Source organism: Chrysochloris asiatica, unplaced genomic scaffold (assembly GCF_000296735.1).
Source record: "Chrysochloris asiatica unplaced genomic scaffold, ChrAsi1.0 scaffold00392, whole genome shotgun sequence".
NCBI lineage: Eukaryota > Metazoa > Chordata > Mammalia > Afrosoricida > Chrysochloridae > Chrysochloris > Chrysochloris asiatica.
Window position 1 is genome coordinate 110,791 of NW_006408910.1, and position 27,631 is coordinate 138,421.

At 36.5% G+C, this 27,631-nt stretch overlaps 1 protein-coding gene across 1 annotated transcript in view; it reads left to right on the forward strand.

Moving 5' to 3' along the window:
- MAP3K2 (mitogen-activated protein kinase kinase kinase 2) overlaps positions 1 to 27,631 on the forward strand; it is a 74,034-nt gene that overhangs the window by 21,884 nt on the left and 24,519 nt on the right. The window contains exons 5-11 of the mRNA XM_006876565.1: positions 3,039 to 3,152; positions 3,532 to 3,619; positions 20,379 to 20,509; positions 21,735 to 21,814; positions 23,320 to 23,387; positions 23,548 to 23,640; positions 24,795 to 25,001. Coding sequence (XP_006876627.1) covers positions 3,039 to 3,152; positions 3,532 to 3,619; positions 20,379 to 20,509; positions 21,735 to 21,814; positions 23,320 to 23,387; positions 23,548 to 23,640; positions 24,795 to 25,001 — 781 coding nt within the window. The remainder of the gene's footprint in view (positions 1 to 3,038; positions 3,153 to 3,531; positions 3,620 to 20,378; positions 20,510 to 21,734; positions 21,815 to 23,319; positions 23,388 to 23,547; positions 23,641 to 24,794; positions 25,002 to 27,631) is intronic.

Here is a 27,631-nt window from a genome sequence, read left to right on the forward strand (position 1 = left end):
TTCCAACCTTCTAAGTATTCCTTTATATGCGGTTCAGAGTTCTGGGACCAGCCTCTGAGCCTGCTTGGTCAGGTATTCTGTGTTGTTGTTGGCGGAGCTCTCTGCTGTACATCCACCCGATCCGCCATCTTGTTTGTTCCTACATTACCTTTTAATAGTTATGATTTTAGAAAATAGAGTGTACATTTAAGAGATTTGTTTTGGAAATGCTGTGCCTTTTGGGGGAATTAACAAAAGTATGCTAGACAAAAAAAGTATAGCATAAATTTACCAATTTAATGTGGAGTTTAGGGACTCCTGGTGTGGTGCTGTAAGATTAGCACTGGACTGTGAACCACAAGATCAGCAGTTCAACCCACCAGCTTCTCCTCGGAATCCCTATACAGGGTCAGTAAGAGTTGGAACCAACTCAACGGCACTTAACAACAACAATGTAGAATTTACCATTGTGGAAAATATAAATTTCTACTGTGCAAATAATTGAATGAAGAACTATTATAGGAGGAAGCATATGTAAAACTTGGAAATTGGCTACTTATTCATGTTTTTGTTCTATATGCTTTACTAGTTAAGTTACCCTAAAATCATCCAGAGAATTTATAATTTGCAATTCTAGGTGACAATATACGTACAGTCTCAGAAAGAAAACTTTGGTGTATTTATTGATAAACTGTCTTTTCCTCTCTTACTTTAAACTTCACTAAAAGACAGTAGAGCTTTGTTGTTGTTGTTGTTGTTAAGTGCCTTTGAGTCAGTTCCAACTCACAACGACCTTGTATAGGGTTTCCGAGGAGCACCTGGTGAGCTTGAACCATCAACCTTGGAGTCCAAACTGACATTGAAATCCAGTGCATTAATCAACAGTGCCACACCAAGACATGATTAGGTTGACATGTTTAATTTTCTAATACAGAAAAATCTTTGCTTGGGAATCAGTACATCTGATCCTGAGGCCTTACTTTGGCATTAATGACCTCTGGGTTCTGGTGAAACCCATTTTTGTTTGTTTGTTTTATCTTCTTTGTAATCTGGGTTAGATTAGATGATTTCTGATGTTTCTTTCAGTTCTTAAGATCTTAAATTTTACAGGAACAGTTTAACTTGTCTATTAATTATTTTTGGAACACATTTATTGAATATCATTAGACCAGGCTTATCCTGTGACTTATGAGTTGGCAGTCCTTTGTGGAGTTAATAGACTTGTGATAGAAGCAGACAATTAATAAATAACTTGTTTTAAAGTATGAAGTTATTTGAAGGAGATGCAGAAAATATTGTGAAAGTATAAAGGCTAGAGCTGTAGGTGTCCTACTAAACGTTTGAAAAGTTGGCAGTTTGAACCCCTTCCAGAGGCATGTGCCTTGGAAGACAGGTCTGGTGATCTGCTTCTGATAAATCATAGCCTTGAAACCCCTGTAGAGAAATTCTACTCTATGCACGTAGGATCACCAGAAGTCAGAATCAATTCAACGACAGCTAACAAGGAAGAGCTAACTGAAGAAGTGGTGATGTTTATATTGAGACTTACAGCATGAGATACCAACATTGGAAAAAATTTCAGAGGAAGGGCATTCCTGATGGTGAAAATAGCATGGAAAGATTCTAAGATCAGAAAGACTTGTGTGTTTCAGGAATAGAAAAACTACCAGTGGGGATGGAGTAACAGTGGGGATCTTAGTAAAAATCAATGCAAAATAGCATGTAAAAGTGCTTTGAAAATAAAAATATTTGAAAATAAGAGATTTTAAAGTAATGTTAATGTAGATGAGAAAAAAATGCTAACATTGCTTATCTAAAGAAACCATTTACAACTCAGTGCTGAAAAAAATGTTTGGTAAAAATCAGTGTTCTAAACAATTAATATCCCTGAACAAAGTGATAAGGGTAGTGCATTGGGTTAAAAGTTGGACCAATAGCTGAAAAGTTGCAGTTTCTAAAGATTACAGCCTTGGAAATTGTAGAGATCAGTTTTACTCTGATCGTATAGGATCCGTGTGAGTTGGAATTGACTCAACGTCAGTGTAGTAAAAGTAAGCATCAGATTTTCCCTTTCAGTGAAAAATTGACTAAACAATCTTTGCCATTTCCAGCACTTACAATATAATGAAAAAATTTTTGGAGAAGAGCAAGGTGTACCAATATGATTTATAGTTGGTAGCAAAATGAAAGGTATATGTATTAAAGTGGATCATATTTGTTCTCTTCTAACAAAGAGTTAATATTGTTTTCCTGATAGAAAAATTTCTCATAGAACAGGTTAATGAGTGTGAAATATGTTTGCTATTTTTTATTTTATCCTTCTTTTGATGAAGTGGAATATACTTTGCAGATATTCATATAGTCATTCATTGAGTCATCTTAAGCTACTAAGTTGACATATGATATTTTTATTTTGTAAAATTACGTGAGCCACAGTTTACCTGATAATGGTCTGAGGTACTTTTATCTTTTCCCTTAGATGGCTAATGAAAGCAGATTTTGATGTTTAGCTTATTTGTTTTAGAGTGAATGTTCAAGTCACCAGGGTCAGAGATAAGAGCACCAGGTGAGCTATAGACTGCAGGTAAAATACTAGTGGTACCCCTCCATGGCAGTTGTCACAGATGCTCATGATATTGGCTTGTTGATACCCACATCAGGTGAGAGAGTGAGAATTGTGGTTACTATTGGAAAAAGAACTAAAAGTTTCATCCGTTTTATGTTAAATTTGTGTTTACTCTTAGTGCTATTTTGGATTGAATACTGTGTAAAGTTTAGTCACATGATGTAAATATCCTAGAAAATTAATCTTTAGTTATATTTTCTAAAAGACTTTTATGATGAATAAACCAAATTATAAAATACTTACAGTCTGTGATTTTAGTGATGGTAGGATATATATAAGAATCTAGATATGTATTATCTTTATTCAAACTTCCAGGCTAGTAATGAAGAGCAAATTGTTTTGAGATTTGTAATTACCTAGTAATGAAGATACTTCTGGAAAAACTTGACCTGGTAAGATGTTGTGTGACTCTTTATGTCCCTGTTTTGTTTAGTTGGTAATTCCATTAACTACTCAAGATGACCTAGACAAAGCTGTGGAACTGCTAGATCGTAGTATTCATATGAAGAGCCTCAAGCTACTACTTGTAATAAATGGAAGTCCACAGGTAAGAATTGGAATATTTTTATCAGTAAGGATTTTAGGATCCATGCCTGCCTGAAAAATAATTACTGTTTGTAATTTTTGTTTATATTTTCAATGTGATTAAATTGTCAACTTACTTACTATAATTGCTATAGTTTAACATCTTTGGTTCTCAGAAGCACATAGTCAAAAATGCAAATAAGTATAGTATCTTGTACATATGAAATGATAGAAACTGAATAAATAAGAAGAATTACATTAATTAAAATTTAAAAGAATAGAAGATTTTGTTAAACCTATAAACAATGTAGACTAACTAGATTATATTTGATATAAGGGAGAGGATTCTGTATAAAGCTCTGAGGGGAAGTATAGCATTAACTATCCTTTTTCCTTTGCAGGCTGCTAACTTAGAACCATTGCCATCACTAGAAGATTTAGATAACACAGTATTTGGAGCAGAAAGAAAAAAACACCTTTCTGTGATAGGTAAGATAGATATCTTAATCATGAAATATAGATGATTCCTTAATTTTACCCCATCCTTTAATATAGGGCAGCACCTAAAAATCCAAAACACTCATTGCTATTGTGTCAGTTCTATAGAACTGAATAGAACTGCGCTGTAGAGTAACTTTAAGGAAGCATAGTGTCGCATTCTTTGTCTGCGTAGTAGCTGGTGGGTTCAAACCACCAACCTTTAACCACTGCATCACCAAGCTTCTCACACCTAAAGATACCCATAATAAATACCATCCTTGCTCTTTTTGTTTGTTAATAAATAGCAGCCTTGCTATAAACTATTTGTAATTTACCCTAATTGGCTGCTTTTTAGCATCTGAGATCCCTTGGGAATTCATTTCGAGTATTAACAGATTTGTTGTTGTAGTGTGTCATTGAGTTGATTTTGACTCTTAGTGACTATATGTGGCAGAACAGAACTGCCACCATAAAGCTTCCTAGGTTGTAATCTTTACTGAAGCCAGATAACCAGGTATTTTCTCCTGTGTAATAGCTGGTAGGTTCAAACTACCGATTTTTCAGTTAACAGCTGAAATTTAAACATTCTGCAACCCTCAGAATTTATAGTCTTCAGTTTATGTATTTTGATGTATGACAAATTCAGATAAAACAAGTAAATCAAAAGGAAAACTAATTTTTTTTCCACTAATAATACACTAAAGGAGCTCTGGTAGTGTACTGGTTACAAATCGGGCTGCTAACTTCAAGGTTGGCAGTTCAAAACTACCAACTGCTCCTTGGGAGAAAGATGAGGCTTTCTGCTCCTGTAAAGATTTGCAACCTCGGAGACCTTGTGCAGGGTCACTGTGAGTCAGAATCAACTCCACGATACTTAACAACAACAACAATAATGCACTCAAGAAGCCCTGATAGTGTAGTGGATTACAAGTTGTGCTACAACCACAAGGTCAGCAATTTGAATCTGCCAGCTGCTATGCAAGAGAAAAGATGAGGCTTTCTACACCTATAAAGATTTATAGCCTTAGAAATCCTATACAGGGTTGCTACTAATCTGAACTGACTCTACCACACACAACCACCACCATCACCAGTGATGCACTACGGTGGTCTGTCAGTTTGTCATACTGTGGTAGCTTATGTTGCTGTGATGTGGGAAGGTATGCAACTCATATTTTAAATATCAGCAGGGTAGGCAGGTTTCAGCGGAGCTTCCAGGCTAAGACAGACTAGGAAAAGGGAGAGGTGGACCGCTTTTGAATGGTTATCAATTGAAAGCCTTTTGAAAGCCACTGAACTTTTTTAGATGCAGTGCCAGAAGATCAACCTCTCAAGTTGAAAGGTACTCAAACTATGATTGAGGAAGAGCTGCCACGTCAGTAGAGTTGACCTTAATGATGTGGATGAAGTTAGCTTTAGGGAACTTCATTTACTGATGTGGCACAACTCAAAATGGGAAGAGACAGCTGCAGACATCCATTAATAATCAAAACAGGGAATATACTAAATTATGAATCTAGGAAATTCCAAAGTCATCAAAAATAAAAAGGAACACACAAAGATCAACATCCTAGACATTAGTGAGTTGAAATGAGCTGGTATTGGCCATTTTGAACACAGATAACTTAGTGGTTTATTATACTGGAAAGAACAAACTGAAGATGAATGGCATCACATTCATTGTCAGAAACAAAGGGAGTGCTCCCATTGCAAGGGTCTGGCTAGTCCTCAGAGATAAAAGTGTGAACATTTTGTTTTTTTCTGGTTATTTGTCTCGCTCTGTCTGCACATCTCCACTCTGGTAACTAGAGTAAGTGCACCCCCTCCTCACCCCCCCACCAGCTCCTGGAGGGTTCAACTACACATGTACACAGATCTGCTCAGCAAAGACCATTGGGCACATAATCAAAGAAGAGGGAGGATTTTCCAAAAACAGCTATGACCAGCCCTGGGCTGTTTTTTACTAGGATAAACACCTGAAAGAGCCTGAAGAGTGGGAGAAAGGTTAAAAACCAAATCTTGAGTTATGTCATAAGAAGTAACGATAACATCCTGAAACTTCTCAGGCAGCCTTGAAAGCAAGAGGTCAAAAAAGGGGTGTAAAAGTCTTACCCATATTTTGCTATGCTTTGATTTGCTTTTGATTTTGTGACAATTATAAACTTTGGTGCCCTGTTCTTTTTTTTTATTATTGTCCCACTTTCACCTTGGGGGGAAGGGGCGCTTTTTCTCCCTACGTTACCCAAGAAGAGACAACAATTGCAGTCATTTAGCCAAGCTACAATCACACCCTATGAAATCCCACCATCTGGGCAAGAGTCAGTACCAGCTGATATATACCAGATAGATAGCCAACACTTGCTAAAATTACTCAGAGTTGAGTAATACGAGAAGTGAAAAGGGAAGTTCATCTCCTGATCACATCTACCAGGAGACAATCAGAAAGCTTAGTAATACACCAACATACATTCATCTATTTCCTGAAAATACATCTAATTATTGAAAATGCCCAAAAAAATTATAGAAGATCTCAGGTCATATCCAAAAACAAGGTAGAGTAGCTGAAATAAATGACCTAAAGATAGACCTAGATAGACTTCCCATTAGAAGGAGGGCAGGTACATCCAAATGCTCCATAAAGGGGTTGCGAAAAATAAAGAAGAATTCAGGAAAGTGCTACAGGAGCAATCAAATAAGATAGAAATAGCATTGGAAACAATTCAAAACCTGCAAAAAGAGGTCCAAACGATTAATAATAAAATATCAGAAATGGACAATACACTAAAAGGGCAAAGGAGTAGAATTGAAGAGATGGAATCCAGAACCAGTGAGCTGGAAGACAAATCTCTCAATACTACTTAGAAGAGAAAACAGAAAAAAATAATACAAAAATCTGAAGAAAGTGCAAGATTCATGTGGGACAACATGAAGAGGAATAACCTGAGGGTATTGGACTACTAGAACAAGAAGGATAACAGAAGACCACACAGGAGATAGTAGAAGAACTGTTGGAAGAAAAATTTCCTAACATCCTGAAAGGCAAGAAGATAAGCATTCAAGAAGCTAAATGGACCCCAGGAAGGATAGACCCCAAAAGAAAATCACCAAGACATATCATAATCAAGCTCTCCAAAATCAAAAACAAGGAGAGAATCCTGAAAACAGCTAGGGAAAACAGAAGTGTTACTTACAAAGTCAAGCAAATCATATTAACCTCAGATCTCTCAGCAGAAACCATGTAGGCAAGAAGGCAATGGGGAGACATATATAAAACTCTGAAAGAAAAAAACAACTGCCAACCAAGAATTGTCTATACAGCAAAGCTGTCAATCAAATACCACTGTGTAATAAAAACATTCAATCATAAACAGAATCTAAGGGACTTTGTGAAAGCCAACCCAGTGTTTAAAAACATCCTGAAGGGAGTTCTTTGGACTGAGAACCAACATGAACAGACAACAACCAGAGATTGACATATATGGCAGCACCATCTGGAACTCTTCAACAGAAGAAAGAGTCCAGAACAGAATAAAACTACAAGAAAGAATTCAGAGGATCTGGGAGGTCAGTCTATGATCAAAATAATTACAGTGTGAAAGAATGTCAAAATATAGGAACAGATCCAGGTGATGAGGTCAAGCAGATTGCAGGATAAAGTAGACTGTTTTAAATGGAGGAAAAGTTATTAGAATATAGGGTAACCTCAAAATTAATACTTTACAACATATCAAGAAAATGAAAATCCAAGAACATGGAAACATTAAAACTATGAAGAAAATGACAAGAACGAGCACAAAAAAACATGAACTCAGAACAGGAAGGCATGTAAAATAAAGAACCCAGCAACACTACCAAAAAAACCATAATGACAGCGATTAATTCATACCTATCGATAATTATACAGAATGTCAATGAATTACATTAACTAATGCCCAAAATAGGGCATTAGTTAAGAGAAAGAGTGGCAGAATGGATAAGAATACAAGATCCTTCAATATGCTGTCTACAAGAGACACACAAAGAGACAAAAACAGATTAAAAATTAAAGGATGGAAAAATATATAACAAGCTAATTGCAGTAAAAATGAACAGGTGTGACAGTACTAATAAACTAAGGTAAAAAGATAAACTTTAAGGTAAAAAAAAAGCATAAGAGATATAAAGAAGGACATTATCTCATGATTATAGAGTCAATTGAACAAGATGACATAACCATTATAAATATCTGTGCTCCCATTGCAAATGCCCCAAAATATATAAAGTAAACCCTAATAGAATTGAAGAAAGAAATAGACAGACCTGCAATAACATTTTAGTATGTCACTTTCAGAAAAGGATAGAACAATCAGAAAGAAACCCAACAAAGACATTAAGGAACTAAACAACACAGTCAACCGACTTGACCTCAGAGCATTCAACCCAACAGCAGCACAATATACATTCATTTCCAGTGCAAATGGAACATTCTCCAGAATATACCATGTGTTAGGCCACAAAACAAGCCTTCATAAATTTACAAACATCAAAATACTACCAATATCTTCTAAGATCACAATGCTGTAAAATTGGAAATTAACAATAGGAAGACAAAGGAAATAAAGTCAAATCCATGGAAACTGAATAACACCTTGCTTAAAAGCTGCTGGGTAGTATAACAAATAAAAGGTGAAGTCACAAAATTGCTATAAACAAATGAGAATGAAAACACAATGTACCAAAATCTATGGGGCATGGCAAAAGCAGTGCTGAGAGGACAATTTATTTCAAAGAATGTACACATCCAAAAAGAATAACCAAAATCAACACATTAACACAACATCTTCAACAATTAGAAACAGACCAACCAAATAAACCTATAGTCACCAGAAGAAAAGAAATAAATATTAGTGTAGAAATAAACGAGATAGAAAACAGAAAAACTATAGAAAGAATCAACAGGACAAGAAGCTAGTTCTTTGAAAGGATTGATAAAATTGACAAACCTTTGCCAACCCTAACAAAAGAAAAGGGGGAGAAGACACAAATAACATGTATAAGAAACTACATGGGTGATATCACAACAGAGAACCATTGGAAATAAAAAAGATAATAACAGAATACTATGAAGAGTTGTCCTCCAACAAATTTGAAAATCTAGAGGAGATGAATACCTTTTTAGAAAAACATTACTTACAGAGTCATGGTGTGGCACTGTGGTTTAATACGCCAGACTACAAAGCCAGTTGAATTGCAAGGTCAGCAGTTCTAGCTCACCAGCCGCTCCTCGGAAACCCTATACAGGGTCGCTATGGGTTGGAATCGACTCAATGGTATTCAACAACAACAACAACAACCTAAACTTACACAGAGTAAAATAGAAAACTTGAACAGACTTATAAAATAGAAGAAATTGATCAGGTCATCAAAGAACTCCCAACTAAAACAAGTCCAGGACCAGATGGCTTCAGTGGTGAGTTTTACCAAACATTCAGGGAAGATCTGTCATCAATTATACTCAAATAATTCCAGAATATAAAAAAGAATGGAAAACTTCCCAATGCATTTTGTGATGCAAGCATAACCCCCATACCAAAACCAGGGATGGCCATTACTAAGAAAGAAAATTATAGACTAATATCCCTCATGAACATAGATGCAAACATTATCAACAAAGTGCTAGCCAAAAGAATTCAACAACACATCAAAAAAATAATATCTCATGACCAAGTGGGACTCATACCAGGGATGGATTGTTCAATAATGTTCAATATTAGAAGAATATTCTATGTAATCCATCATATGATTTAAAAAAAGGAAAAGAACCACATAATTATATCGATTGATGCAGAGAACTCACTTGACAAAATCCAACAATTGTTAGTGATAAAAACACTCAACAAAGAAGGAATTGAAGAGAAATTCCTCTGCATAATTAAGAGCATGTATACAAAACCAACAGCCAACCTCACTCTCAATGGAGAGAAACTGAAAGTTTTCCCTTTGTGAATGGCAACAACACGAGGATGTCCTTTATCATAACTCCTATTCAATACTGTGTTGCAAGTCTTAGCCAGAGCTATGAGGCAAAATAGGGAAATAAAAGGTATCCAAATTGGCAAAGAGGTATCCAATTGGCAAAAAAAAGGTATCCAATTGGCAAACATTTTGAAAACTACACAAACAGAAGTAGACAAAATAGATGATTGGGACATAGTAAAAATTAAAAGCTTATGTACATCAAAAGACTTCACCAAAAGAAGTAAAACTCTATTTACAGATGATAGGATCCTATACATAGAAAACCTAAAGACTCATCAAAAAAAAAAAAAAAAACACCTAGAACTCATGGGAAGATTTCGCAAAGTGGCAGGGTATGAGATCAACATACGAAAATCAGTTGGATTTCTCTATACTAATAATGACACTGCTGAAAAGGAAATTATGAAAGCTATACCATTTACACTAGCCACCTAAAGGATGAAATATTTTGTAATAAATGTGAACCAGAAGAACAAAAAGCCTATACAAAGAAAACTACAAAACACTACTACAAGAAATCAAAAGAGATTTACAAAAAATGAAAGAATATACCATGTTACTGGATAGGAGGACAACATTGTGAAAATGTCTATAGTACCCAAAGCAATTTACAGAAAGAATGCAATACCAATCCAGATTCCAACTACATTCTTTAAAGAGAAGGGAAAAACGATTATATACTTTATATGGAAATGAAAGAGTCCCCGGATAAGCAAAGCACTGCTTAAGAAGAAGAACAAAGTTGGAGGCCTTAAACATTCAGTCAGCCAACAAACATATGAAGAAATGTTCATGATCATTAGCCATTAGGGAGATGCAAATCAAAACTACAATTAGATATCGTCTCACACCAGCAATAACATCGAAGTTCAAAAAAACAGAGGACAATAAATGCTGGCAAGCATATGGAGAGACTGGGACCCTCCTAAACAAAGTGCTGGTGGGGCTATCCACTCTGTTAGTTCAACCACTCTGGAAAACAGTATGGTGCTTCTTCAGAAAGTTGGAAATAGAAATACCTTATAATCTAGCACTTCCTCTACTTGATATATATCCACAAGAAATACAAGTCAGAAGATGAGTAGATATATGCACACCGATATTTATCACGACACTATTCACAATAGCAAAAAGATGGAGACAGTCTAAGTGTCCATCAATGGAAAAATGGATAAATAAACTTTAGTACATTCACACAATGAAATGTTATGCTACCTTGAAGAATAACAATGAAGCAACAAATCACCGCAAAACATCCATATACCTTGAGGACACTGTTGTTGTTATGTTCTGTGGAGTCGATTCCGACTCATAGTGACCCTGTACAGGGTTTCCGAGGCTATAAATCTTTATGGGAGCAGGAAGACTCATCTTTCTCCCACGGAATAGCTGGTAGTTTCAAACTGCTGACCTTGCGGTTCACAGCCCGATTCATAACCACTACACTACCAGAGCTCCTTTGAGAACATCAGGCTGAGTGATATTAGTCCATCACAAAAGGACAAATATTTCATAAGACCATTTTTTTTAAAGTTTAAGGAAAGACACCCATACTACAAGAAAAAGAAAAAAAAAATTCTTTTTTGTTGGCAGAACTGGAAAGAGATATGCAAAAGACTGAAACAAGACCTTCACCTCAAGCCTTATACAAAAACCAACTCAACATAGATTAAAGACCTAAATGTGAATCCCAGAATTTTGAAGGCCATCAATGAAAAAATAGGGACAAAGGTGAGGGCACTAATTCAGGGAATACACAGACTACCAAACATTTTGAAAACTACACAAACAGAAGTAGACAAAATAGATGATTGGGACATAGTAAAAATTAAAAACTTATGTACATCAAAAGACTTCGCCAAAAGAGTAAAAATGGAACCCACAGAATGGGAAAAAATCTTTTGCAGTGACACATAAGACAAGGGACTCATTTCTAAAATATATAGGAAACTACAACACCTCTATAAGAAAAAGACAAATAACCCAATTAAAAAAGGGGCACAGGACATGAACGGACACTTCACCAAGGAAGAGATCCAGGCAGCCAACAAACATATGAAGAAATGTTCACGATCACTAGCCATTAGAGAGATGAAAATCAAAACAACAATGAGATACTATCTCACACCAGCAATAACAGCAAAGATAAAAAAAGTAGAGGAGAATAAATGCTGGTGGGGATGTGGAGAGACTGGGACACTCCTGCATTGCTGGTGGGACTGCAAAATGGTCCAACCTCTCTGGAAAGCAATATGGCACTTCCTCAGAAGGTTGAAAATAGAAATACCTTATGATCCAGCAATTCCTCTACTTGGTATTTACCCACAAAAAATACGAGCCATAACATGAGTAGATATATGCACACCAATGTTCATAGCAGCACTATTAACAATAGCAAAAAGATGGAAACAGCCAAAGTTCCCGTCAACTGAAGAATGGATAAACAAACTGTGGTACATACATACAATGGAATTTTATGCTACCTTGAACAATTAACACAGAAGCTGCAACCCACCGCATAACATGGATGAATCTTAAGGACATTATGTTGATGAACCTTAAGGACATTAGTCAGTCACAAAAGGAAAAATACTCCATAGGACCACTAGTGTAAAAGATTAAGAAAAAGAACCCATACTGAAAAGGGGAAGGTGGAGCACAGGGCAGGGAATAGACACAGGATAGTTTCGGTGATAGGGAGCGCGGGGCAATACACAAGAAGGGGGATGGGTATGGAAGAACAAAGCAGACAGGAAAACAAATAGGCAAGTTTGCATGGGCTAAGTGGGACAGAGGGTAAATAATGATGTATGCACAACCTTGGAAAAACAGGGCTCTGGGATATAGGGATTGAGACATGGTTAGAATGGGGGAAAGGAGAGAAATAATGTTAAAATGCTTGGCTGTCTTAGAAATCTTGGTTTCCCTGGCATACCATTATAAAATGGACACTTGAGGGAGAGAGAAAGGAATAGCCAGAAATATCACTATAGAAAGCTTGTAAGTCTATCTTCTGCCTATAACTGATTCAAATACCTAAAATGGGGCTGCAACGAGCCCAGTGAAGGAGGCTTCCTGTGGAGCCTCTGCATTTCCTAAGACCATAGGTGGAAGCCTGAACTGCATCCAGATCTCCTGAGGCGGGAAATTTCCACTTGAAAAGACAAAGCTGACCAGCCTGGAGCAGCTAGAAGAGCAGAAGATACTTCTTGAAAGAAAGACCAACAGCAAAAATAAAAAACAATAGAGGCAGTCTGACTAATACTATAAGAACAAGCAAGTTGCTTGCCCAGGAGACATCAAGCCAAGTCGTCGGGTCCCCTCAGGGCAAACTTCCTTCTAAGACTAAGACTCAGTGGGAATACATGCTCTGATTGGTGACCATGCTCATCACCGATAAGGGGAAGTGAGGGAAATACAACAATGAAGTGGCGAGCTAAGCCCTACAATGTTCAATAGACTTCTGTGAACCCGGGTGAAGACCTGGTTGGCCAGCAGTGTGTCAAGACCTGGGAACTCTTGGGCCCAGAGTCAGTGACAGAGGACTAAAGTGGAGAGTGAAGCGTCCAGCTGATAAGAAGAGAGGGCATATGCACAAGAACACCCACACTTGCAGATAATACCCACTTGACCTGGCTTCAGTGACTGGATGATCAGAGCTCAACTAGAAGAAGAAAGAAGAGGGAAAAAAAGTAATCTGATACAATTTGATGAACTTGACGTACACCTATGTATGGATGCAGTAGCTCAAAAGAGGGAAAAATCTTTACGAGACTCATTCCCACCCCCTCCATACACAGAGTAGACAGGGAAGGGCAACTTGGACATTAACTACCCAAAATGTGTGTGGGGGGGGGAGGGGGGGGCTACAAAGGCAAGAAGTGACTGGCTTACAAACTTTCAAGAGGGAACCTAGATCCAGAGGTCGTGGAGCAAGGTAGAATCTCCACTGAGTAGTACGCGATCTGTCTGGGTGGGGCTGATGAAAGGAGATGTGGATAGGTCTCTTGTGATACAATAGTGATTGTGAGGGCTGGAAATGTACAGGTAGACATTTTGTAGCAAAGGGAGAGGAGTGATTGACTTTGCAGTCTAGGAGCAGAGGTCCCTGGGACCATCAAAGGAGAGGAGCAGAGAACGGGACCCTACCCAGAGAAGCAGTGATGCCAGAGATGGAGGCAGAAAAGATGACGTTGAGAGATGGAGAGGCTGGGGACTCTAGATCCAGAGAGGGAGAGGGGCTGTGTGCTGACAACTGGGGGTCAGGCTTGCAGGGTATACCCTTTGGTTGGTTGATGATTCATGGAGGGGATTTTAACCTTGGCAATGAAATGATGTACAATAGGATGAATGTAAAGCTAATGTTCTCCCATGTAAACTATCACATAATTCACAAGAAAACATTAAAGGAAAAAAAAAATCTTTTTCAGTTACCAGAGGTGAGAGAGAGGGGACAGTAGAGTGCAGATTAGGGGATAGACACATCATAGTTCAGGGCTGGGGAGGGCAATATACAAGGAAGTGAAAGGCAATATACAAGAAGGGGGAGGAGGATGGAAGAACAAGGTAGATAGGGAAATAGGAAGGTTTACATGGGCTAAGTGGGACAGGGGTAAATAGTGATATATTTACCCATGGAACAACAGGATTCTGATCTAGGAATTGAGGCATAGTCTGAATGGATAAAAGAAGGGAAATAATGTTAAGATGCTTAACTGTTGTATGGATATTGATTTCCCTTGCCTACTATGATAAAATACACACGAGTGGGATAGAAAGGAATATCAGGAAACATGATTACAGAAAGCTTGTAAGCCCATCTTCAACCTATAACTGACTGGAATTCCTAAAACGGGGTCTAGAATTTTCCCAGTGAAATAGGCTTCCTGCAGAGCCTTTGTAGTGTTTAGGACCTTAGGTGGAATCCTGATCCCCATCTAGAACCTTCTGAGGTGGGACATTCCACTTGAAAGGACATGCAGACAGCCCAGAGTGGCTAGAGGAACAAAAGATACATCCTAAAAGAAAGACCAGCAGGAAAAAACAACAATGGCAGGCTGTTCGGCTAGTACAAGAATAGCAAGTTGTTCACTGGTAAGCTATCAAGACAAGTAATCAAGTGGTTTCAGGACAAACCCCCCCTCCAAGACTGAAACTCAAAAGGAACACACAAGCAAGCATGTAAGCTAGCTTGCAACCACATTGGTCTGCTTGTGAATGAAGTGAGGGAAATGATATGGGCTGAGTTTGACCACATTCCATAGACTCCTGTCTACCTTGAAATGAGAGAGAGAAGAGGAAGGGCTTGTTGGTTTGAAGTTTGTGGAGACTTAGGAACTCCTGAGTCTGTGGACACTGACCTAGCCATGGAGGGCTTGAGCTGAGAGTGAAGCATCCAGCTGATTTGAAGTGATGCACAGGAATGCCCAAATTTGCAGATAGTACCCATTTGACCTAGCTTCAATTGTTTGATGACTAGAGCTCAACTACAGGAAGATAAAGAAATTTGATAAAGGAAGCAAGTGTAACTTGTTACAATTCGATGAACTTGACCTATACTTATGGATGAAGTAGCTCAAAATACCAACTGAGAGACAAGGAGTTTTCACCTCAAGGATCAAGCCTGTCCCCTTGGTATACAGGGTTGACAGGGACAGGGAAATGAGACATTAGCTGTCTACAATGGGGGTGCTATAAAGGCAGGAAGTGGTTAGTTTACAAGTTTTCAAGTAGTTCAGTTTCAAAGTATGCAAGGGAAGGTAGACTTCCCACTGAATAGTTTTCACCTTGTCTAGATGGGTCTGGTGAAAGGAGATGCGGATAGACTCTTTTGGTTCAATAGTAATTGTTATCATGACTAATTGCGATCGTCACAACTATAAAGGTAGAAGTTTTATAACATAAACAGGGGAGTAGATAATCTTACATTCCAGAAACAGAACCCGAGCATGAGCAGAACATGGGACCCTAACCAGAGAAGCAACAATACCAGAGATGGAGGCAGAGGTGATGGCATGGAGAGATAGAGCAGCTGAGATATTCCTGAGTGTTTTTGTATACATCAAAAAAAAAAAAAAAAAAGAAGAAGAAGAACAGAGGGAATAGATGTAAATACTGTTAAATGATGATACATGGAGGGGATTGTAATTATTTCAATGAAACAAAAAATGATAGGATGAGTGCAAAATTAACATTCTCCCATGTAAACTATCACTCAATTCACAATAAATATTTAAAAATATATATGTATATCACATGCAAGTAATATATTGCTGAAGATAATTCACAAACTGTTGTACCAGTACATCAACAGGCAACTGCCAGAAACTCAAGCTGGATTCAGAAGAGGACATGTAACGAGGAACATAATTGTTTACATCAGATGGATCTTGGCTGAAAGCAGGGAATACCAGAATGATATTTACTTGCGATTTATTGACTATGCAAAGGCATTAGAATGTGCGGTTCATAACAAACTGGATAACATTACAAAGAATGTGAATTCCAGAACACTTAATTGTTCTCAAAAGGAGCCTTTGCACAGACCAACAGGAAGTTGTTAGAACAAGGGGACACTAAATGGTATAAAATCTGGAAAGGTGTGTGCCAGGATTCTATCCTTTCACCATACTTATTTAATCTGTGTGTTGTTGTTTGTTAAGTGCCATCAAGTTGGTTCTGACCCACAGCAACTCTATATAGGGTTTCTGAGGAGCAGCTGGTGAACTTGAACCACCAGTCTTGCCATTCAAACCAACTTTGCAATCCAGCACATTAACACACTATTTGGTAAGCAGATAATCTTAGAAACTGTATTATATGAAGAAGAATATTTTATCAAGATTGGAGGCTCATTGACAACCTGCAATTTGCAGATGACACAACCTTGCTTGCTGAAGGAGAAGAGCACTTGAAATATTAATAATGTACCCAAAGCTATCCTGATCTATCAGTAAACCTTGGCCCAAAGAATGTCATCACTAGCTTCATGGGTTGGCAAACCTACATCTTTAGACAAGTGCACAGGCACACTACTCTCCCAACAAACCTCCTGCCTAAAAGCACTCAACTTTCTCATTTCTTGGGCTGGGATGCCCCATATGCTTGTCTCGCGCTGGTTCTACTGCCATAGCTGCTGTTTTTCTCTGTCTCTAGTGTCATAGCTCTGTTTCCTAGATTCAGGAGGGATAGATAGTACAGGGATTTCTGGATGTCTTCACCTCTGGCTCTCCTTTCTTGATGGCAGTGAGATCCTTTTTGTTTCTGGGATGATTCAGTTTAAACCTAGTGTGATTGCAAAACTAACCAATCTGTGCTTGAGAGTTCCATAGACTTATTTGCATGGTCCCACTTGATAAGTGGCAGCATCGATGGACTCAAGCATGGCAATAATAATGAGGTTGGCCCAGGATCAGGCAGTGTTTTGTTCTGCTGTGCATAGGGTCGCTATGAGTTGGTAGCTATGAGTCGGTACCAACTCGATGGCACCTAACAACAACAACAAACTTCACAAGTGTGCCTGGTACCTTATTTCCATTATTAAGAAACTATCTAATCTCCTTTGTAGGCTGTAAGTGCCTCACATCTCCATAGTCTGACCCCTTCATTTAGTGGTTCACGTTCACCAGCTGCTCCTCGGAAACCCTATACAGGGTCCCTATGGGTCAGAACCAACTCAACAGCATTTAACAACAACACAATGACTATAGCTAGAAGGGCCATATTAAGTAATTCAAAGTGGTGCAAGTACATTTTACTTTCCAATCTACATTTCTTTTTTCATCTCATTTCTTATCACATGATAGTATCTATCATGCTAATGTAAACATTGCCAATTCACTTAAATTACGTCAATATTGCTAGGTGCTGTTGAGTCAGCTCTGACTCGTAGTGATGTGTGAACAAGACGCTGCCCAGTCCTGTGCCATCCACACATCGTTGCTGTGCACGAGCCCATTGTTGTAGCCACTATGTAAATCCTTATAGTTAAGGGTCTTGCTCTTTTTCCCTAACCACCTACTTTAACCAAGCATGATGTATTTTCCATGGACCAGCCTTTCCTGATTCTAAGGAACAGTCTGGCTATGTTTCTCTCAAGACAGATTTGTTCATTCTGGATCAGTCCTTGGTATATTATTTACATTAGATAAGCTACATGCAATAGCTAAATTGACATTTTAAATTGTTTTTAGTTAAAACTGTCCTGAATACCTCACTCTTATCCTACTAATAAATATTCTTGTATTTGACTTCAGTGCCATTCAAATAGAAAGTGAAATTTAAAAAATAATAGAATTATTGGTTTCTTATTGACATTGCTTTAGAATTGGAATGACTAACAGATATTACGATTATATTTTTTCCTTATCTGTTGACAATTATCTTCTAAATTACTTTCACAAAAGGTAGTTATATAAAAAACTTCATTGAGATGGAATGTATGCTGGTATGAAGGTCTCAACCAAGAGTAACAAAAGTTATGAAAAATGGATTGTCAAGTCAGAAGATGAAGAAAGAATCTCTCCAGGCATTTTTCTTCCCTATTTACTTGTAGTAATTAAGATATTGGTGTCTTTATAAACAAGAGTGGTGGTGGTGGTGTGCCATGGAATCAGTTCTGACTCATAGTGACCCTGCATAGGGTTTCCAAGACTGTAAATCTTTACAGGGGTAGAAAGCCTCATCTGTCGCCCGCGAATGGCTGATAGTTTCAAACTGCTGATCTTGAGGCTAGCAGCCTCTCTCGCAACCACTAAACTACCAGAGCTCCTTATAAAAACTAGAGTATATGGCAAGAGAAAGACTGTGTGGTGGTGGTCAGGAGGTTGGCTTGCAGAACGTGCCCTTTGGTTGTTTAAACGATTAGATATTCCTGCATGTTTTTGTGTACATAAAAAACAAAACAAAACAAAAAGCAGGGAATAGAAGCGAATACTGTTAACCAATAGAAGGGATTGTAATCGTTACAATGAAGCAAAATATATTAGGTTGAGTACAAAACCAATGTTCTTCCATGTAGACCATCACTCAGTTCACAATAAAAGCTTTAAAAAAAAAAAAAAGTATATGGCAAAAAAAAAATTTTAGTGGCCAATATGATTATTATGACTATGGTTGCTGTAAATTTAAACCCCTAAAGATTTAGAGACAAGTATAGTTGATTTATTTTTTATACACATCTCTTGGTCATAGTTTTGCTCTTTTTTTTGTCTGTATCACTAACAAATGCTGGCATATACTTAATGGTAACTCTTTACATAAGGCTGAAAGACTTAATGCTCACGTAAGTTCCCCATGTCTGTTTTATAATTTAATTTTTTAGAGTTAGAGGAAAGAAGAGAAACTATGTTAATAAATATGGCATCATTTTCACAGAAGTAAGAAAAAAGTAAGTGTATGCTGTTGTATCATAATGGATTCTTGTTGTGGTACTGTAGGTTAATGTGCTGGACTGCAAAGTCAATTTGAACCACAAGATCTGTGGTTCAAGTTCACCAGCCGCTCCTCAGAAACCCTATACAGTTTGTCTGTGGATCAGAACCGACTCAAAAACACTTAACAACAATTGTATCATAAGAAATAATGTGATTAATTGTTGTTGTTGTTCTTAAGTGCCAGTGAGTCGGTACTGATTCATAGTGACCTTATGCACAGCATAACGAAACATTGCCCAATCCCGGGCCAACCTCACTACTGTTGCCACACTTGAGTCCATCGATGCTGCCACTTGGCCAGTCCATTTCATTGGGAGTCTTCCTCTTTTTTTCTGACCCTCCACCTTACCAAACATGATAATCCTTCTCCAGCGACTGGTCCCTCCTGACAATATGTCCGAATGTGATTAATTAGGTGAATTATATTAGTGAATAACAGTTTCTCCATTTTTCTAAGCTACGAAGGAATTTAAATTCCAAGAATATGCCTAATTTTCAGTATCTAGGACTAAAATCCAGGATTTCAAATTGAAAATACCTTCATATGGACTAAATGACTATGAAGTAATCTAACATTTAAGGTTTCTGAAGATTAAAGAAACAGACTGGAAAGAATATTTTAGAGCCATATATGCATAACATATTTTCATTATGGAAGTCCTGGTGTGGCATTGTGGTTTAATGTGCTGGACTTCAAAGTCGGTTTAAACCATAAGGTCAGTGGTTCAAGATCACCAGCCACTCCTTGGAAACCCTATACAGAGTCTCTATGAGTCGGAACCAACTCAATGGCACTTAACAACAATAATATTCATTTTGAGTAATTTAATCATCACACACCCTTGTTTACAGATAATGAGACAGATTCTTATAAGCTGAATAACATTCTCAAAAATACATATCTGTAACTAGTTGGAACTGGGATTTAAACTGAGGTCTGACTCTAAGGCCTATAGTCTTTCCATTACATTATGATGCCTTCTAGAAGTCATGTTCATAAGCTAACGTATACCCAGGTATAAGTGGCATTTATCTGAAAATCTATGCTGTAATTATCAAGTCAGGAAAAATACCATTTAATATGTAAACATGAATACTATGATGAGCTTAATCATTATAGTAGAATGGGAGTTTAGAAAGGATATAAAAATATTTAAAGTTGTAGAAACCTGAATGTTCTGAAAACTTTTAATAAACATGGTATTTCTGTTGCTAAAAAACATTTTTGGTGATATAATCCATAAATTTTGCATGCACTAACTAAAACAATTGGTTTTCTTGCTGATATTTACAAAATCGTATAATTTTTGTTTGAGGTTCTACTAGTAGAGATAGAAGTTCCCCTCCCCCAGGATACATTCCAGATGAATTACATCAGGTTGCCCGGAATGGGTCCTTCACTAGTATCAACAGCGAAGGAGAGTTCATTCCAGAGAGCATGGACCAAGTAAGTAAAGTTTGATGTAGTTTTCTATTTTATTGAAACAGATGTCATGGTTAGTGTAATTTGGTAGTTACCTGGTGTGGAATGTGGGTGTATGTGTTTTGGTTTTTTAACCTTTTCTTCAACTGTATGTCTTCCTTCTTAAATGAACAAAATAGAAAAAAATACAGTAAAATGACCATTGATTTACATGTGCTTGTTATGCACTATAATATAAAGAATACTAGAAGAAGACTGATTTCATGTAATGCTCATTCATAAATAAATTAATAGATTCATGCATTTCTCTGTAATTCCGAGGTTAACATTCAGATTTTTTAGTTAACATTTGAAACAGACAGTAAAACTATAAATATTTAACTTTGTGACCCTGATGTATGTTTCATTAGCTTTATTAAGATCTTTAACTATTTAGTTTGTGGACTTTCTAAAGCATTTTAAAAATTGTTTTGTAGTATTGAGATGTTTTCCTGGAGTTGCTATTTCCTTAACATTACACTGAATGCTCACACTATTGTAGAATAATTTACATTTCTTAATAATATAACAATCACAGTCATTAGTCTTAATTTGGTTGAGGCCATTCAGTTTCAGTAAGCAAAATTATGAGAAATATTTTAGCTTTTAGTTATTTCAATAAAATTTTTTTTAATTTTGGAAATTTTTGAAGTGATGGTTTCTCTGCAAGAGATGTTGTTGTTAAGTGCCTTCAAGTCGATTCCAAACCATAGTGACTCTGTATAGGGTTTCTAAGCAGCAGCTGGTGAACTTGAACCACCAACCTTGTGGTTCAAACCACCTTGCAGTCTAGAGCATTAACTCACAGCACCACACACTACATTTGAATACTAGTGCCTCTGAAAGGTGGCTGCAAATAGATAGGGCATTTATTTTTAGAATGAAGTGATATAAAATTGTGATGAGGCCTGCCTAAATATACTAAATATTCATGCTGTGAATACATGAAAAACTGTTGACATGTATAGTTTAAGTTAGTGAATGTTAAGGTATGTTAAGTGGTGTTGTAGGATAATCATTGGACTACTAACCCCAAGATCCTCAGTTCAAACTCACCAACCACTCCCCAGAAACCCATACATGTTCACTATTAGTCAGAACTGATTTGAAGTTACTTAAAAACACCAACAAAGCTGCTTGAGAAAAAAAAAACAGTAATTTTAGGTTCTACCCCATTACATCATAGTGGTACTCTTGTTTATTTTTCTAGATGCTGGATCCATTGTCTTTAAGCAGCCCAGAAAATTCTGGTTCAGGAAGCTGTCCATCACTTGATAGTCCTTTGGATGGGTAATGTTGATTGTCCTTTTGTTTCAGAATATTCAAGAAGGCTTCAGAAACTTCATGGAAAAATGAAATGAAGAGATAATTCAATTTTCCTCAAACTTTTTGAAATCCTCTCATATGTGGGTAGTTAACCTGTTTAATTGTCAAGAACTTTTCTCTGTACTACATTCAGAGCAATTGATACTCGTCTATACTTTTGGCAAATGAATGTTTTCACAGATGGGGCAAAATCCCTTAACCTCATGGGGCCCAGTATCTTTTGTAATTAAAATAACATCTTTAGAGTCTCTCCTGATTACACTATTCTGAGAATTCTTGCTTGCCATAATTATGTATTTGAAGCTAACAGCAAACTAAGAATACATGTACATTTACTTTTTAAACTATTGGTGAAACTACTATCAAAATCTTTAATATGTGTTTTTGGAGTTGTTTCACCTGTTCAGGATTATGTTCATTCTGAAACCAGATTAGACTTAATTTATATTTTTAGTAATTGTGGCCTTGATAATGGTGTTTTAGTTGTCATTTAAAAAATTTCAGTACTTACGCTATGCAAAGAATCTGTTCAGAAAAACAGGTGGAGTCAAGTTACAAATGTAAATTTTCAGTTACAAGGGCTCCCTCTCTTATTCTCAGATCTTGGTTGACAGTACTGTAGCACATAGTTTCATTATCTGTATTAAAATCTTTACCTATTTAGTTAACTCTTGGATTGCTTTACAAAAGCAAATTGTAAAAGATAACTGATATTATATGTATATGGGTATGTGCATATAAATTTCTCTTGTATACATGAAACATACATAAATATACATATGTCTTGGAATGCACACTTAGAAATACAGGGAAATAGTAATGAGAAAACTGTTGTTTACTAGTACTTACTACTTGCAAGACACTATCCTGAGCCTTGTAGGTATAAAATTGTTGTTAAATGCTATTGAGTTGGTTCCGATTCATAGTGACCCAGTATAGGATTTCCAAGGAGTGGCTGGTAAATTTGAACCACCAACCTTGTGGATTAAACCAACCTTGAGGTCAAGTGCTAAGGACTTCAGAAAGTTCATGGGAAAATGGAATTAAAAGACACTGGAATTTTTTCAAACAAACTTTTTGCCAGCCCCCTTGTATACCTTTGAAATTATTACCTCATTTTTTTAGAAAAGGAAACAATCTCAGAAACGTATTATATCAAGATTACACAGCTAGTTTAGTGGCAGAGCTAGGATTAAAACGGGTTTGTCTGATTACAAAACTTATTCTTATCACTATACTAATTTTTAAAGTCAGTCTTTTTGCGTGGTTGTATCAAATAAATGTCTACAAAAATGCTTCTCCTTTTTTCAGTTATGTTAACATTTAAGGATGTGCTCTTTCTATATGTATACACATATATATACATACACACACAAATACATAAAGACACTTAAATAGCTCTAATACTTGTTTTAAGTATCATATTTACATAGTTTTTCTTAATTTAATATGGTATTCTTTACTTACAGAGAGAGCTATCCAAAATCACGAATGCCTAGGGCACAGAGCTACCCAGATAATCATCAGGAATTTTCAGGTTAGACTATCTAAATTCTAAACATTTAAATGTTTATGTCAATGGGTAATGTTTTGATTGGGCGGGAGATATAAAAATTTGTTAATGTGTTCTTTATCACTAAAAATATTTGACTTTTTTTCTTGTTATAACCTATAGTACTTCTTACGTGTCTTAGCAGACTATGATAACCCTATCTTTGAGAAAATTGGAAAAGGAGGAACATATCCAAGAAGGTATCATGTTTCATATCACCATCAAGACTATAATGATGGTAAGTTTTTCGCAATTAGAAGGGACAGTTTGTTAAAAATCTCAAGTTTATGTAATATCCTTAAAAATGAATCACTTTGATTTCTGGTTGTTTGTGAGGTTTTTTTGTTTTGTTTTTATTTTTTTAACTGTTTTTAAGAAAATTGGATTATAATTAAAACTACAACTTTAACTTTATGTCAACTTATCTCATAAAGCCTGCCTTTTTTTTAGAAGAAAAGGAGTAATTACAAAATGACATTAATTAGAAAATTATTTATGATGATGGAACACATACTGGCATTGCCCCTTTAAAGAAAAATGATTGCTACCTAAAAACTTTACAATTTTTGTTTTATATTTTAGAAGCATTATTAGAAATGAGACTTAAAACTTTTTCTCCTTTCTATTCAAAAGTAAGAGAGCTTCTTTTTATGATTTTCTCATGTGTGTATGTATTTCACCATTAGAAAGAAATTATTTTAATTTACAATCAGATCCTATTTTTTTTGTTTTTTCCCCCTAACACTCTTTATCTTTATTTCTGCTTTCACCTTTTCTATTTTTTAACTTTGTGATTCATTGGTATTAAGGATATTACTTTGAACTCTTTAAAAAAAATCTACTCTCTTATGTTGAGTGAAATTAGTTAATTACAAAAGGACAAATATTTTATGAGAGCACAGTTGTAAAAAGTTAAGAAAAGATTTTCTTGGTAAAAGAAACATCCTGTGGTGGCTACCAGGGATGGGAAAGAGGTAAAATTATTCATGGATTAGGGCAGACATATATTAACATGGGGCAGGCAGTATACAAGAGGAAAGATGAAGGTAACAGCAGACACAGGGAGGAATGCAAGTGTTACAGTGAATAGAGATAAATACTGTTAATTGGTGGTACATGGAGGAAATTGTAATCATTGTAATGAAGCAAAATATGTATATGATTTGTTGAATGTAAAACTGATGAACTGTTCTGTAAACCTCCACTAAATTCACAATAAAAGGTTTTATATTTTTTTTAAATTTGTTCTCAAGTTTAAAACGTATCATTGTTGCTATTTCATTTCTTACCAGGACAATTTTTTGTTCCCTAAGTTACAAATATGAAGTCCATTAAAATATATTAATAAAAAGTATAAGGTGATCCTTTGTTGTTGTTTTTTTCATTTTGTAGGTCGTAAAACTTTTCCAAGAGCTAGAAGGACCCAGGGAACCAGCTTCCGGTCTCCTGTGAGTTTTAGTCCTACTGATCATTCCTTAAGCACTAGTAGTGGAAGCAGTATCTTTACCCCAGAGTATGATGACAATCGAATAAGAAGAAGGGGAAGTGACATAGACAATCCTACTTTGACTGTAATGGACATCAGCCCACCCAGTCGCTGTAAGTAATAGAAATTAGTACAGTAAAATGTGTAGCAGAAGACTTTTGCAAACTTTTATCAGATTAAAAAGGATGAATACTAAGTGAGTCTCAGGGTGAGCCCAGCTTCTTAAAAGAAGTCATAGTGTTATTTCTAAACAGTTGAAAGGTCCAGGAGGCTAAGTAGAAGACCTTGTCTTTTATTTTTATTACAAATTCATTGCCAGCTTGTCCTTATTTAATGCATTTCATTCCACATATCCTTATTGAGTGCCTAGCACTGAGATTTCAAAGATGACCTCTTAGACATACAGAAATTATTAAAGTATTTAATCTAGAACTTGAGTAGGAATCTATCAGTTAAGGCTGGGACATGTATGAGAAGCTTAATTATGTATGTATATATAAAGAAGTGGGCAAGCCCCATGTCCTTGGGTCAGATGAACCAAGATCAGCAAGTCAAATGGCAGGCAGGCAGACAGGCAGGTCTGGCAGCTAAGATGGCTGACTGCTGATGACTCCCAGGGTCAGCACCCTTAAATCTAGATAACAAGCCAGATGAAGGATCCAGACTCAGCAGAAAGAGCAAGCTTTGCCTGAGTGTTTAATATATAGGAAGTAGCCTACATCCCCAAGGAAACTTCCTTTCAATTGAGTGGTTGCTCATAGTAGAGCTAATTATAGAGGGCTTTTTTACATTATATTAGATCTTACCATGGAGGATAACTATATCTCATACTGGTATTCTTGATATTCTTAAAGCTCTGTGAGCTCTTACTCTTTACAGTTACTCATGGTTTCTCAAATGTCCTATATGCTGACATGGTTAAGAGAACAGTTAAGCCATGCTTTTGGAAACTGACCCCATGAGCATTTTCAGGGTTGTTGTTGTTGTTGTTGTTAAATGCCGTCAAGTCGGTTCCGACTCATAGCAATCCTGTATAGGGTTTCCAAGGAGCAGCTGGTGAGCCTGAACCGCCGACTTTGCAGTTCAAACGGCTTTGCAGTTTGGCACATTAACCCACAGTGACACAGTAGCATGGTGAAATAAATGCTGGACTGATAACCAGAACCTCAGTTGTTTGAATCCACCAGCCACTCCATGGGAAAAAGGTGAGGCAATCTGTTTCTGTAATGATTTACATCCTCCGAAACCATAGGGAGCAGTTCTGCTTTGTTCTGCAGGGTTGCTATGAGTCGGAGTCAGTTCAACAGCAGTGGGCTTGGTTTTAGGTCATTAGACTTTTCCCTGTAAAACAGAGATGTCTCACTGGCATTTATGATGTCTGTAAAATCATATACCTTTATGATCTCTTTTAATTTTGTGGACCAGTTTTGATAAAAATCTTTGTCAACCTCATATCACTCCCCACAAGCTACATTGCAAATGATTTATTTGTTTGTCTGAAACCACCCGTTACATGCTGAGACTTGGTAAGCTTTTAAGTTTTTCACCATTTCCCATGCCTCTCTGCTTGCAGAATAGGTCCTAAAATGGGAACATTTTTGGCAGAGGCTTGAAGAAGTCACTCAAAATAGATTTTTTTTTTAATTTGTGCATGTTTCTATTCCTTCCTTTCTTGACATTCATGTTGGTGTTTATACATTTTTCAATTATTGTAGCATTTTCTGTCATAATTGAGTGAGTTTGCATTTTGCCACACGTGAACTTATTTATAATTTCCTTCACAGTCTTTTGATCTTTGGTTATCATTTTGACAACATCAGAATATTCTTTCAGGGGTAAAATTTTCACTCCCTTGTCCTTGGCTGTGAAGGAATAAGTTTTTTTAAAAAAGGGAAATAAATTCTTATAAAAATTATGAAATTTATGGTATTATCCTCGTGAAAATATGAATATATCAAACAAAAAGAAAGTATGAAAACTTTCAACATTATATACTAAAGTTACCACACTTCAATAAAATACTTAAGGGGAAAAGCATGTAGAAAGAATGTTTTCATTTTTATACAGACATTGAATGTGTTAAGTGAGGAAATCTTCCCTATTTCCTGGGCAAAAAAAAAAAAAATTTAGGACAGAATTTCAAGGAAATGTAGAAGTGAATTTTGAAAATTGTAATAATGTGTATCAGAATTACAAATATTTAAAGCAAAAACTAAAAATTTAAGATGAGAAGCGTAAAGCCTCTCAAGACAAGAAATAGACCATTCTTTACTAGATTTAAATGAAAGTGAAAAGTATTTATTAGTACCTCGTACCTTCTTCCAAATTTATGGATGTTACTCTTTGATGGAAAAATTTACAGGCAAAATGTAAAAAATACACATAATCTCAGAGAACAGTATAGCAGCCCTGTATAGGGTTTCTGAGGCAGTAAATCTTTACAGAAGCAGAAAGCCTCACCTTTCTCCCTTGGAATGACTGCTAGATTTGAACTGCTGACCTTGCGGTTAGCAGTCTAAGGCATAACCACTATATATATAAGGAGTTCTAGTAGCATAGTAGTTATGAGTTGGGCTACTAACCTCAAGGTCAGTAGTTCAAAACTACTTGCTGTTCCTTAGGGTAAAGATGAGACTTTCTGGTTCTATAAAGATTTACAACCTCTGAAACCCTATGCAGGTTTGCTACTGACTCCCCGGCACACCACCAACACAACCATATATATATGTGTGTGTGTGTGTGT